The sequence below is a fragment of the Tachypleus tridentatus genome, chromosome 12 (assembly GCF_004210375.1).
Source record: "Tachypleus tridentatus isolate NWPU-2018 chromosome 12, ASM421037v1, whole genome shotgun sequence".
Classification (NCBI taxonomy): Eukaryota; Metazoa; Arthropoda; class Merostomata; order Xiphosura; family Limulidae; genus Tachypleus; species Tachypleus tridentatus.
Window position 1 is genome coordinate 94,975,044 of NC_134836.1, and position 14,650 is coordinate 94,989,693.

The 14,650-nt window shown below is 34.9% G+C and overlaps 1 protein-coding gene across 8 annotated transcripts in view; it reads left to right on the forward strand.

Annotated features, from left to right (window-relative positions):
* Nucleotides 1-14,650, forward strand: part of LOC143234055 (uncharacterized) — a 46,275-nt gene that overhangs the window by 12,349 nt on the left and 19,276 nt on the right. For 2 of the 8 annotated variants that reach the window (XM_076471092.1, XM_076471093.1), the window contains exons 2-3: nucleotides 6,357-6,504; nucleotides 13,858-14,078. The exons of 1 other annotated variant lie outside the window; for it this stretch is intronic. In XM_076471092.1, coding sequence (XP_076327207.1) covers nucleotides 14,013-14,078 — 66 coding nt within the window. In that variant the 5' untranslated portion in view covers nucleotides 6,357-6,504; nucleotides 13,858-14,012. Of the gene's footprint in view, nucleotides 1-4,249; nucleotides 6,505-8,280; nucleotides 14,079-14,650 lie in introns of those variants that run through there. 5 more of the 8 variants (XM_076471095.1, XM_076471096.1, XM_076471094.1 and 2 more) reach the window with 4 other exon arrangements.

Sequence of the window (14,650 nt, forward strand, 5' to 3'; positions counted from 1 at the left end):
CATCATACTCAGGTCCATTTCAGGGCTCAGTCCATGCATGGACGAACAAGAAGTTTTTTTTTCTTCATTTAATTTTTTTATATATTTTTTTTTTGTATTTTCATATATATATATATATTTGTATTTTTCTCCTTTTTCTCGATTGAGAGAATGCTACTACTACACACACACACAAAAGAAAGTAATAATAATTATTATTATTCAATACTTGAATAATAATTCAAAAAGGAAAAATAATAATAATGATTAAAAAAGAAAATAATAATTATAATAATAAAAAGAAACAAGGACTAAGTGTCTAGTGCATAGTGGCCAGCTTGTGTTACATTTCTTAAATATATGTTAAAAGGGGAGAGGTATTTAGGACCATTTACATCATGTACATGATATCTGTCGAGATCACACATTAAGTCATTTTTATGACAATTCTTATTGAAATATTTTAGAGAATTATGCAAGAGTCTTTCAGCTATTGTATCTATGTTTGCATACTTGTGCATGAATGTGGTTGAGGTGCTACGTGGTACTTTATATGATGAAGTTAGTACTGAATTTTGTATACGTTGAAGTTTCTGTACATGTGTGGGTGCTATGTTAATCCAGGCAGGTGATGTCGCAACAATAGTTTGACTGTGTGGGTATTTGGGTATTGATGTTGTTAAATACCCAGGAGGGTCAGGTACATTTGACCTCTTCCTCCATATAACAGGGAAAATTATTTGTTTTTGAATTTCGCGCCTGGCCCGGCATGGCCAATCGCGTAAGGCGTGCGACTCGTAATCCGAGGGTCGCGGGTTCGCGCCTTCGTCGCGCCAAACATGCTCGTCCTCCCAGCCGTGGGGGCGTTATTATGGACGGTCAATCCCACTATTCTTTGGTAAAAGAGTAGCCCAAAAGTTGGCGGTGGGTGGTGACGACTAGCTGCCTTCCCTCTAGTCTTAAACCGCTAAATAAGGGACGGCTAGCACAGATAGCCCTCGAGTAGCTTTGTGCGAAATTCCAAAACAAAACAAACAATTTCGCGCCAAGTTACACAAGAGCTATTTGCGCTAGCCGTCCCTAATTTAGGAGTGTATGACTAACGGGAAGGCAGCTAGTCATCACCACCCACCGCCAACTCTTGGGCTACTCTTCTTTTACCAACGAATAGTGGGATTGATTGTAACATTATAACGCCCATATGGCTAAAGTGCAAGCATTTTTGGTGCGAGGGAGATGCGAATCCGCGACCCTCAGATTACGAGTCGCACGCCTTAGCCCACCTAGCCATGCCGGGCCATCCAAACCCAACTTAATTCTTAAGTAAAGATATGTGTATATATATATATATATATAAAAAAAAAAACACCTGAAGGCAAGCATGATTTTTATCACGAATTTTAGGCTCATATAGCGATAACGTTGACCTTCTGGCAATAAAGCCAGAGTAGACAATAAATTACTTTTTCTTTCCAGATAATAACTTCACAAATATATTTTAGCCAACATTTGCCCTTGAGGCTTCAAGAGGGCTAGCAATACAAGAAATCAGTCGTGACTTTTGTTATGAATATTATGTTGAAATGGCAATAATGTCTACCTGTTGGCAGTAAAACTAGAGTAAAAATGACCTTTACTCTCTAGCTAATAGTATAAGTAACGATCATTTTTCTTGAAAAATATCAAAATGTTAATCTTCGTTGAAACAATTGTATTTTATACTAGTTGGAGTATTCGTCCATCAGATTGGTGAAAGAACAACATGTTTGTTACAAAAAAATGTACTTCTGTTTGTTTGTTTTTAACATAATAATTATTAAAAGTACATAAAGGTACCAATACTGAAAAGAAAGACATACTGTTTTCAAGAATTTTAACAATAGTGGTTGCATAGTTCATTCTAGTTTGTTTGTTTTGAATTTCGCACAAAGCTACAGGAAGGCTATCTGCGCTAACCCTCCCTAATTTATCAGTGTAAGACTAGAGGGAAGGCGGGTAGTCATCACCACCACCGCCAACTTTTGAGCTATTATTTTGCCAACGAATAGTGCGATTGACTGATACATTATAACGCCCTCACAGCTGAAAGGACGAACATGTTTGGTGTGACAGGGATTCGAACCCGCGACACTGGGATTATGAGTCGAGTGCCTTAACCACCTGGCCATGCAGGGCCTACATTTTGTGGCATATTTGAAATGTTTCTTTAATCTTCTGCGGTATATAATTTTTTGTGTTTTAACTGGGTTGAGCGTGGCCTATCAGTCGGTTACACCAATCAGCAATAACGTTCAAAGATTTTTGAATACTATTTGCTGCTATTAGCGGATTGCGTGATATGTTAATATATGTATAGTCAACGAACTGAATCATATTCAAGTCAGGCTCGGAAATAATACATCATTAATAAACAGTATTTATAAAAGGGATGAAAGTACTGAGACATCAAAACGTTTAGACGAAGTATTGTTTTTTTTTTTTCATTTGGATCGATTAGTAAGAACATTCGAAATCCATCTAATTATTATTTTGTTTACACCCACATACTACGAGTTGTATCTAATGGCATTATAGCAAACAATGTCAAAAGTTTTGCGTACATTTAAAAATACCACGACAGTGGATTGATTGTTATCATTAAATGAATTGTAGATAGATTTGGAAAGACAGGTTAAGTGACCTCTTCCTTGTTTATTTTACAGGATGAGTTTTGTATGTTTGAAAGAAGGTTATTATTTTAGCAGAACAGAAGCCTGTTGGATATTACTTGTTCAGCCAGTTTACCTAAACAGCTAAGTAGGCTGATTGGCCTGGAATTATGGGGGTTTGAGGTATTTAGTTGTGTTCAGGCTTTCTTGTTGTTTCAGCAATATGGGAAATAACTAATTATCAAAGAGATTAGCGAGGTTTGTTGGGTGGGAAAGGCATTTATGAAGATTTCGTTTATTAGATCGTGTCTGAGGATTGACTTGATTTTTATTACTATGATAGACACTTTTCTATCTAATCTATCGATATGTATCGTTAAAGTGTTGTTGCAAGTGTTATTTCTCGAAAAAAAAAAGAGTTTAGGGTTTGAGTTTACACAATCCTTGACGACTTGAATGTTCGATGTGTTGAAATTTTTGGATTCTAAACAGTTTTGCTTTGTTTTTGTCTTTTTTAGTTGGAATATGGTTATATTCTATATATATATATATATATATGCTGGAACATTGTATTGCTGTGTTTCCTTGTGGTTAAGGACTTAATATTTCTCCAATTTTTTTTCAAGAATTGTTATTCGTAGTGTCCAGTTTGTTTGTGTCTTTCAAGATTATAACGTTGATTTGTTTTTTAAAGCGTGTGTGTGTCCCGGATGGCATTGGATTTGTCTTCTCAAAACATCTACGTTCGAGGATTAGTTTATGAATTTCCGGTGTAAGTGTTTATCTGTGATTTTTGAAATCTCGCGAGACAGTTGGATGGTTCCGTTTCTTTGGTCTGTTCGTCTTTAACTGCTGAGAGAAATAGTGGGAAGGAGGGGGTTGGGGAAGTATCAACAGCTGTATTGAAAGTCTTCCAATTTGTTTTCGGGCAGTTGGAAGTGGGGAGGGGTACATACGCAGTAGGGAATGTTCGTGTACTGTACCAGGAAGTGGGGAAGTGATCGCTTGATATTTCAGGGTAAACTGTAAAGTTACTGGTTTTGGTTAAAATTGTGGATAGAATTATAATTATGTCAAGGACGTCACATGCGCTCATGAACGCTTAGCAATCTGTTGAGTAGTGTTATTAATAACGCTCGTGTCAGTTTTTACCATTAGTGAGTGTATTTTCTTTCCCCTTTATATTGCATGGTAGCTTTGAAAATCTTTGTACGGAGCATTTAGGCCTTTAATAAAAATCGATTAAAATATTCTACATAAATATCGTTGGATGAATTTTGCATCAATATCTTCTGAAGGTAAAACAGTAACTAACTATTAAAGAAATGATGTGTGAAGTTTTTAAATTAGCATTACAATAAATGCTTTCATTATCCCCTGATAGATTGTGTAGGCAGTATTCCTGATGGAATTTAGTTGAATGAACGGCAACTACCTGGAGGACGACGTTTCGGGCTTGGTATGGCCAGGTGGTTGAGGCATTCGACTTGCAGTCAGAGGATCGCTTGTTCGAATCCCTGTCATACCAAACATGCTCGCCCTTTAAGCCATGGGGGCGTTATAATGTTACAGTCAATCCCACTATTCGTTGGTAAAAGAGCAGCCCAAGAGTGGTGGAAAGTGATGACTATCTGTCTTCCCTCTAGTCTTGCACTCCTAAATTAGGGGCAGCTGGCGCACATAGCCCTCGTGTAGCTCTGCGCGAAGTTCAACAATAAAGAAATCTACTATTTTATAAATTAGGGCAGAATGTCAACCTTCGTTAAAACACTGTAGTATTTATTACATATATTGTTACGTATGTTCGGGTTAATGTTCTAGAACTAAGAATTGCCATACGATTTATATTTATAGATTTGATTAGCGACACTCAAATATAAAACTATTTTTTATTTTTTTATCTATGTGTCTTCTTTAAATACCAGCTCTATAGATCTACAAATAAGCTGTTATGTGTTTAAAATATATAAATAAATGAAAATAGCTCTCATATTTTGAGAGTGTTTGTTAAATCTGTGCTACATAGTTAACTGTATCTCAGGATTTATATTCAACTATTTTGTAAATGATCACAGATAAAGGAAATTTTGCAAAAAAGCAATTTTGAATGCCAGATTTAAACAAAATTAGATTATTGCACTAGGTTTTAGTTTTACAGTTCTATTGACGTTACAACTGATTATGTAGTCTTTGTAGAATGCACGGCAACTGTCTGTTGCGGAGACACAAGTGTAGAGGACGAGGTTTCGAAAGTTTTCCTGTTCATGAGGATCTCAAAGCGAAAGGCGGAAGACTTTCGATACGTCGTCCTCTGCTCTTGTCTCCACAACAAGCAGTTGCCGTCCATTCTACAAAGTTTCATCATGAATACTCTGCCTAAACAATCTATCAAAGAATGATTGTCTAGTCCACCTAGAAAATCAACGTGTGAATATTTTAAGTATTTATATATGTTTACAAAAATGTGGCCTTCGTTTATAAGTATTGTTATTGTAAAATGGGTATCAGATATTTGTGTGGGCTCATATTGCAAAAGGGCTGCCTTGCAATCTGTCTTTCATGTGTATATAGTTTTTAACATATCTCAACCTATGTTGGCATTAATCCTTATGGCCTCAGAAAGTGACTTAAGGGGATCGAAGTTCCAATTTGATGTTACTCTTCAGGAGTTCCTGTATATTCCCAATGCTGTCATATTGATTTGTACCAAACTTTGAAGTCTCCCTTAAAACACCCTTGATGAGGGGGACGAAGTAGATGATCTAATTTTTGTGTCTGATCCTCCCTCTTTTCCTTTTCCTCTGTTTCCTGTACGTTGTACCTGGACCACCACCACCCCCCTCTCTGTGAGATTTAGATGTTTGGAGTTAACTCTGTATGTTGTTTCCTCTCTCCTTGGATACACAGTGTGTTTTTCCTATTATACTGTTGGTCTATTCCAAACTTAGAAGATAAATGAGGTGGGGTCAACATTTGGATATTTCCCGTTCATTTTAAACGGTTAAGACAACTGATAGTTTTAAAGATATAAGGGTAAAACTTTTTCTCTCAGCCCTCTTTTACGCATTTCAAATGACTTTTCATAATTCATAAGCTTTTGGTTGACGATTTCAGAAATTGCCTTTTAATGTTTCTGCCTATGGAACTTATAACTAATAAAAACAACAACAATTTGATATTAGGAATAAAAAAAACGTGTGTGTGAAATATGTAGTGAAATTAGTTGCTCCTATAATACTAATTACATTAATTAATGTAATTAATTACATTATTAATGTAACATTAATATAATATTACATTATATTAATAATGTAATAATAATTACATTACATTATTAGACAAAATCCAAACGCTGGTGTAAAAGTAGCCAGTAAACATGAAAAATGAACTAAGGGTATAAGAGTTGAATCTCAACTCCTACTGCTATTCATCGTTTACAGCCAGTTGTGGGAATACAGTTACCCTTAAATTATTTACAATTCCTGAAGTAGAAATGAAATTACCCTTGATTATTTCTTTGCCGCTAATTTGGATTCTATCTGGTAGGTGGGATATCTCTAACACAATTGGGAATTATTACCAAAGGCATTAATCCGCTATGATTTTAAAGTGACAATTAATACTGGAAATGGTAACTCTATGAAAACATTTTTAATGCTTATTATATATTTAACAGGACGTCTTAAACGTCTGGAACCATAGGTGATTTGCTGCTTTTTCGAATTTCAGATACTGGACTGATTATAGCGCTCTCAAAGCACAAGATGGTTAAGTTAATCTCAACCTTTTTAATTTACAAGTACAGAATGACGAACACTTTCTGTAAAGTTCATTGAAGTGTCTATTAACTCCAGACGTTTCGTGCAACCTGTATAAGGTAAGAGAAAAACCTCTCTTATGTCTTAATATACCAATAATATACGGAGGAGTATAGTGTAAGAATGTTCAAATAATTACACGTATTGTAATGTAAAAACATATAAGAATGAAAAGAAAAACTGGGGGAAAAGGAAGGTGAAAGAAAACAGAAATTTATACATATATATGTGTGTGTTTGTATTTTGTACATACGAATTGAATTATTGATTGACCGACGCATTAATATACAGGGTGGTAGAATAGCTATAACCATTCTGATGTTTATTTAGTCGTGGCATAACGGCTCTGAGATTTTAGTTTGCTGAAAGTAGAAACGTTTAGCTCATAGCTCCGTCATCTTTTCACAATTTGATATCTAATTACAATTTTAGACCGAGGAGGTCAAACCCTTTCAATTGATGTATTCAACCACGCCCAAGGTGTCACAGATTAGCTTACTCTAATCCTGTCTGACTGAATTTCAACTGCCGCGGTTATTGAGGATTCCCTCTTGTTTTAAGTCTCACGTTTTAGAAATGCGCATTTTTGACACGATGATACAACAGGATCGTTTTAAGACATTCTTGTAACGCTAATGACATCACAATCAATTGCTTAAACAAAGTAAGACGAAACAATAAGTGAAAAACAAACATGACTTAGGAAAATCATAGTAAAGAAAAGACTTTATTAAATGAAATGTCACGATGGTTGTGCGACTTTTAAGCAATTGTGTGTGTTTCAATGCTACAGATGAGACGAAACATCATCACATTTCTTTTTTGGAGGGCCCGAAACCGTCTCCCTACTTTTGTTATAATAAATAACGAATACACATGAAATATAAGAAATGTAATAGCCAGCGTCAAAACTTTCACAAATTTTCTCTTTCGTCCGGCATGGTCAGGTGGTTAAGGCACTCGACTTGTAATCCGAGTGTTGCGGGTTTTAATACCCGTCACACCAAACATGCTCGTCTTTTCACTCGTGGGGGCGTTATAATGTGCAGGCCAATCCCACTGTTCGTTGGTAAAAGAGCAGCCCAAGAGTTGGCGGTGGGTGGTGATGATTAGCCGCCTTCCCTTTAGTCTGACACTGCTAAATTAGGGACGGCTAGCACAGATAGTCCTCGTGTAGACTTGCTCGAAATTCAAAAACATACAAACAAACGTAGCCCATGTGTTGGTGGTGGATGATGATTCAAAAAATAAATAAGAAACAAAAAAACCTTCTCTTTTTTCCCCTATTAAAACTCTATGTTTTTTGTTATGTTGATTTTTAACATTCCTACAAACACTTATGATAGATAAAAAATGTAGATTACAAAATTTGTGTTATAATATATCAAAATAAGACATTATGATTGAACATCTAAGGTAAAAAATAATTTATGAAAACGTTACGTGATGATGTCTTACCCGAAACACATACAGGTACCTTCTTTCGATCTCAGTTAATGTAAGATATTTCTATGGAAAATGTCTTCGAGTTATTTCAATTATATTATAGTTTCGTCTAAATGTGAACGTGGTATGCTTGGAAGTGGAATGCTGTTTTGATTTATTGCAAGGTTTGTTTGTTTGTTTGTTTGTTTGTTTTGGAATTTCGCACAAAGCTACACGAGGGCTATCTGCGGTAGCTATCCCTAATTTAGCAGTGTAAGACTAGAGGGAAGGCAGCTAGTCATCACCACCCACCGCCAACTCTTGGGCTACTCTTTTACCAACGAATAGTGGGATTGACCGTAACATTATACACCCCCACGGCTGGGAGGGCGAGCATGTTTAGCGCGATGCGGGCGCGAACGCGCGCCCCTCGGATTACGAGTCGCACGCCTTACGCGCTTGGCCATGCCAGGCCTTATTGGAAGGAATTACACATAACCCTAGCAGAATGTTCAGCCAAAAAAATAACCTTAAACAGTAAAGATTCAGTTCAAACAACATTTTAAAACCTTTACTGTCGACTGCTAAAGGTGTAAACATATAAAAATTTACAGAAAAAAAATCTATAATCTTATAAGGGAAGTAAATATCCCCAAAACTGCCTGTTTGTAAAACAGCTTTTTTTTTTATATTATTCTCTTGCCAGCCTACAACCTAAACGACTTCATATTTTGCATAGTAAATAAGGTTTTGCGAAGTCTGTTGTATTATTGAAAAGTCGATTCATTTAAACTGAAAAATATAATAATTCTGGTGTAAACGACGTTATCGTTATCCCTTGAAGTTAGCTTTCTTACAAATATCTAGCGTTACTTTTTTTAAAAAAAAGATTAAATACAGGGTAATAATAAGAATTACGTTAGATATCTATAAATGTAGGTATTCAATGTTTTGTATGCTATACAATCGGTGGCTTTAGGGAGCCAAACCCTACGAAGTAAAGGAGTAAAAAAAAATCCATACCCATAATATTAACTTTTGTTACACACGTGTAGAATAATTGCTTTAAAAGACGCGAAAGTTTTTAAACCGGTATTTTAGACGTATATTTTTTATTTTAAATGGCTGTTTTTCTACAGGTTACATTTTATACGCATTTAGTGGGAGTTATGTCTTAGTCTAGGCATGTATTTGTCTATTATTAAGTATTATATATAGAGAATTCAGTTTTACAGAAACTGTAATCTCTCGCTGTATTCTCAAACTAATATTCATGACAATCTCCAGCTGCAATTGACATTTTACATCTCGAGCTAATTCGATCAAATAGTCAATAGCTACAATAAATCATCACGAACCATATCAGCTAGCTGCTAACTGTGTTTATTATGATGAAGTTAGGTACCATGTCAATTAATCCTTTACCACAGTTGAGTATAAAAAATCCAGCAAACAAGGTAAATAACAATTAGCTATTTAAAAGAAATGCAAATAATTGTCTTAAAAAGTAAACAGACAAGATCGCAGATACTATGAACATTATTTATTCAAACTACAAATCCTTATGTTGTTACCTAGAATTACAATTGGTTAAATCAAAATAAGGGTTTGCAGTTTAAGTACATAATGTCTACTGTATATCCAACATTGTTTATTTACTTATTGACGCGAATTTGCAACGCTGAAATCAGGGGTTCGATCCCATCGGTGAACTCAGCAGATAGCCCCATGTGGCTTTGCTATAAGAAAGCACAAACACACACACATATTGACGATCCCCATTTGCAGGTTTTTAAATTCCCAGTTTTTTTTATTTATCATATGTATAATGTTCCAATAGGGTGACTCTTATTTTTTCTTTCATTTTTCAGTGCATGTACCTGTTAATTTAATCAAGAATATAGAGGTCTGCCGTATACTGTGTGTTAGTTGGTAAACTGTATTATTTTTAGACATGCTGGAGAAAGTCTCTTGTTGTAGGTTGGTTACAATTGGTTTTATAATTCTAAGACTTAATATTTGAATAGCATATAACGCTAATACACCGTACCCTAGTACAAGTTTAAGTAACTGTAATCGCATTTTAGCTTTTACCACAGGGTCGTACTGTGATAAGAGCTTTTCGCACGGAATTTAATCGTACGTGACATGTAGGATTATTCTTCAATAAAATGTACAATAAATCAGTAAAAAGAAAATTTTATATTTCGTAAAATTTCAGAATATTCCCTGGTTTGTGGGTATATAAAATGCCTTGTCGCGAAGAGGATGCCCCCCTACCAGTGGCACAGCAACGTTTCTGCGGATTCACGTTCTTGGAATCTGATTTCGATACTCATGATGAGAAGAGTAGAGACAATAATCAGTGATGACGAGAAAACCCACTTGTACAGAAAATTATATATGTAAAAACGGCTAGATTGGGTTGAGAAATTTTTTTTTTTATGCAGAGGAGCGAACACCGTTTCGACCTTCTTCGGTCATCGTCAGGTTCACAAAGAAAGAAAGAGGTAACTGACCGATAGCTGACCACATGTTTGAGCGGGACTGTGTAACTGAGTGTAGGAATGTAGAGGGCGTGTTTAGATGTTTGATTATATTTATTAATGTAGGTATAAAGGTGTTCCTTTGTATTGGTTTATTTTGGGCTTGAGTTGTTGTATAAGTAAGGCTTCTTTAATTTTGCGTTTGTTTATATTTGTTTCTTTATTTAGTATTTGGGTGATTTCTGTGGTTATGCTGTGTTTATTTGACTTGCTATATTAGAAAACGTGAGAAGGTGACATTTTGTGTTCTTTGAATCTGGTTTCCATTTTTCTACTTGTTTCTCCAAAATAGAAGTCGTGGCAGTTATTACATTGCATTTTATGAATAATGTTTGTGTGGTGTTTGTCAGTGTAGTTTTTAAACAGTATAGACCTTTGTTTTGTGCCCAGTTTTTGAATAAATTTGGTATTAACTGCAATGTTATATTTTGTTACTAGTTTTTGCCAGATGTTGGTTATTTTTCTTCTGATGTCGGGAATATATGGTATACAGCAGTATATGGTTTCGTGATTTTTTAATTCGTGGGATATATTTACTTTTGCTAGTTGATTTTGCTTTTCGTTTAGCAGAGACCATTGTGTAGCTTTGTGCTTAACTACAACCAACCAATCAACCAAGAGAAGGGGTTAATTTGGTTTGAAGTATACAATACTGATATAAGTTAACGTATGAGTATTATATTTACGCAGTTGCAATTTACTATACTTAATGTGCTGTAACATTATTAAAACAAAGTATGTAAGGACAAGTTACGGGTATGTTTTTTCATTTCAACGCAGTTCTACGAAACATGCTCGTGGGGGTATTATAATGAACAGTTGTTCCCACTATTCTATGTGACAAGAGTATACCAAGTGTTGGCGATGGGTGGTAACGACTAACCAACTGCCTTTCCTCTATTTTTTCAATACTAAAGTAGAGACAGCTGGCACAGATTGTCCTCGTGTAGCTTTTCGCGAAATTTAATACAAATCAAAACGTAGTCAGCACTCAAGTATATTAACAGAACAATGCATTCATTGAAATTAATGCCTTTTATTCTTCAGTAGTCCTGAAAACTCGTGTAATTTATTTGATAAAAAGAAATAACTTTTGATTTCGGGAAGAGGGAATAATAATTTTAATATTATACAGAGTGGGTCGAAAATTAATGTTCTGTGGGGAATAAACGGCTGGTACCAAAGAAAATATTACGATGACAATTTATGTTCTAGATAAAATAACTACATGGTTGGTTTTGCTAAACCCTGATACCAATATTTCGATTTTAGTTTCCATCAGGGTGCAGTGTAATACAAAAAACTTGGCAGTTCTTTGAGAATATTAATCGAAAGAATCAAACCACGTAACCTCATGAGATCTCAAACGAGACAACAATCAAATTGTTAGGGTAAAATTCTGAACATTATCAGTATTGCTAAAGTGGGAGTTTATGCTCCTCGTTTTACGATGTGTTTGGGGCAGTAAATTGTGCAACTTTTAATTGCTTTTAATTATTATGGAGAAAACCATTATAACTAAAAATAATTTAATTTGACCATTGTAGTGAATTATCATCAGGCTATACCAGAGGGTCAATTATAATGACGCTGATAGCCAATCATAAACACGGAAGTTTAAATTGCAAATTGTACGCTGAAAACAAACAAACTAGTCAATGTGACTATGGACTTAATATACGTTGCGAATATTACATCTGTGGGTGGGGGCAGTACAATCGATTTTTTGAAACGAAGATCACTGATGCTTCAGTGTTGCAGCTAAGTGTATGTATAGATTGGGCGTGGACATTGCCCTGAAAGGGACCTTCGTGTACCATATATAAATACGCTTGACAGTTGAAAAACCAAAATTTGAAGGAAGGAGGAAGAGGTTAACGAAACCTGACCCTCCTGGGTAGATAAACATCAATACTAATATATAGAGAGAGTGTGTTGAAGCTTCTACTATTATAATTGAGTATGAAGACGAAAATAAACCTTTTTTTTTTTTTTTACAGGGAAAAGAAGTTTATAAGGAAATATATGTTATATATCAACATTAACGAATTCACATTTCGTTTTAAAAACGTCCAGGTTACAACAAAAACAAGATTAAAGCTTCACCCAGTTCCAAAATTCATAATTGACCCTTATTTAAAGAAATGACCACTCACTAAATGTTTGAAAAATTGATCTAAGAATATCGTTTTTGGTTTTGTGGTTTGTTTGCATAGTTTTACCTTTTTTGACGTAATTTGTAAATATAGTGCTAAAAATTGAGTCATTAAAATATATATAACTTTTTAATAAAGAGAACCATTTTTAATGTATAAAAACATTACAATTTATATTAGCACACTCCGAAAACACTTTTCGTGCAGTTTGTCCTAGAAAAAATCCTTTAACGAAAAATGTTCACTTTCAATAAATGTTTTGTCAATGAGGTATAAATACTACGATTAATAATTACTACCACTTGCACAAATAGCCGTCCGTATGGCAACGTTTCTTCTAGTATATATAAATTGCACATACAATTTAGCTTAAATTACGAAGTAATTAGTTCAAAGTTATACTTGGCGGTCAGTGTTGTTTGACCCGTCATGGCCAGGTGGTTAAGATGTTTGACTCGTAATCTGAGGGTGTCGGTTTCGAATTCACGTCTCTTCAAACATGCTCACCCTTTCAGCCGTTTGATCAATCCCACTATTCCTTCCTTGGTAAAAGATTAGCCCAAGACTTGGCAGTGGGTGGTGATGACTAGCTGTCCCCGCTAGTCTTACACTGCTAAATTAGGGACGGCTAGCGCAAATAGCCCTTGTGTAGCTTTAAGCGAAATTCAAAAACCAAACCTGTTCTTTTTGCCTAATTTTTCTATGACACGTAATCACCAATGTTATGATTTGAGTTGTGCCAACTCATAAGTTGTTTTTTTCTATTGAACAATTAATCATACCAGCAGACTATTTTTAATAGTTTAAAGAACAATAACTGAATTATTTATTTCTTTAGTTATAAACATATTATGAAAGCATTTGAAGCAATGTGTGTGTGTGAAACTCCAATTACGTGAAACGTCACAATTTTGACGTAAATGCACTTGACGATTTCGTATTGTTAAGATTACAACACGTGCAAACTACATGAGTGCGGAACTGATGACGTGTTGGTCATATGACTATCGAATATCCTCTTTTTTAAGTATAACAAGTAAAAGCAAAAATAAAATAAACTGTTGGTAGGCTGGAATATGTGTGGGTGGTTGTTTTTGCTCCGAATCTGTTAGGTTTTCTAAGAAGACAAAACCGGCTCTAGGTTGCTTTGTTCTCACACTATTTGTCGTGTCGAACAGTACTGAAATCACTCAACTGTGTCGTATAACAAATATTAGGATGTGCATCGAAGGTAAGGTGGGATTGTAGTGTTATTTCTTACACGTGTTATTTGCAACTTGTATAGTATCAACGGACGAAGACCTGTAGCTCGAGCAATGCAGAAACTTTGGAAAGACATTGTGATATCAAAAGCTTCAAGTCCAGCGACAGTGTCGGGTTCACTCTCCCAACAAGTGTTTTCTTCTCTCCCAAGATTTCTCACGCACCAAAAAATCGGAGATGGCTATCCCAGCACCTATTTATTTCCTTGTAAGGGAACATGCAAAATCTCTAATAGCCATTAAGGTAATTGTTGTTGGTTTTTTTTTTATCATATTTGTAACAGCGGAAATATTTGTTTTTGATTTTATAGTTAGTGGAGAAGAAGTATTTTCATTAGTATATATATATATTAAAATGTGAAGATAAATATAAATCCATTCTTTTTGTTAGATGTCTATTATTTTAATATCAAAACTAACCATTAAATCGCTTTTGAAACCAACAGTTTCAGTAAATTAAAAAGAAGCGAAAATACGAGGGGTTTATTTCAAATGGTTGTGCAAAGCTGGAGACAAGGCATATCTATTAAACCCAAGGGAACATCACATTGACAAAAGTTTGTGTATTTCAATTGACCATTTTGTAAATTGTATGAAATATTTAAAGAGGAAAGAACTGTTAGGCTTACAGGTTATAACAACAACAAAGCACTGAGATTCTGGTGAAGTTATTACCTTTTGAGAGAATAATAGAATTTTTGAACGTTTGAAATGGGGCATGTTATTATTTCTGACTGCAGTGTGCAGTTTTTCAGGAGGGTTTTTATTTCTTGTCCATAAACTATGAAATAAAATGTTTTTACTTTAACTTCTACC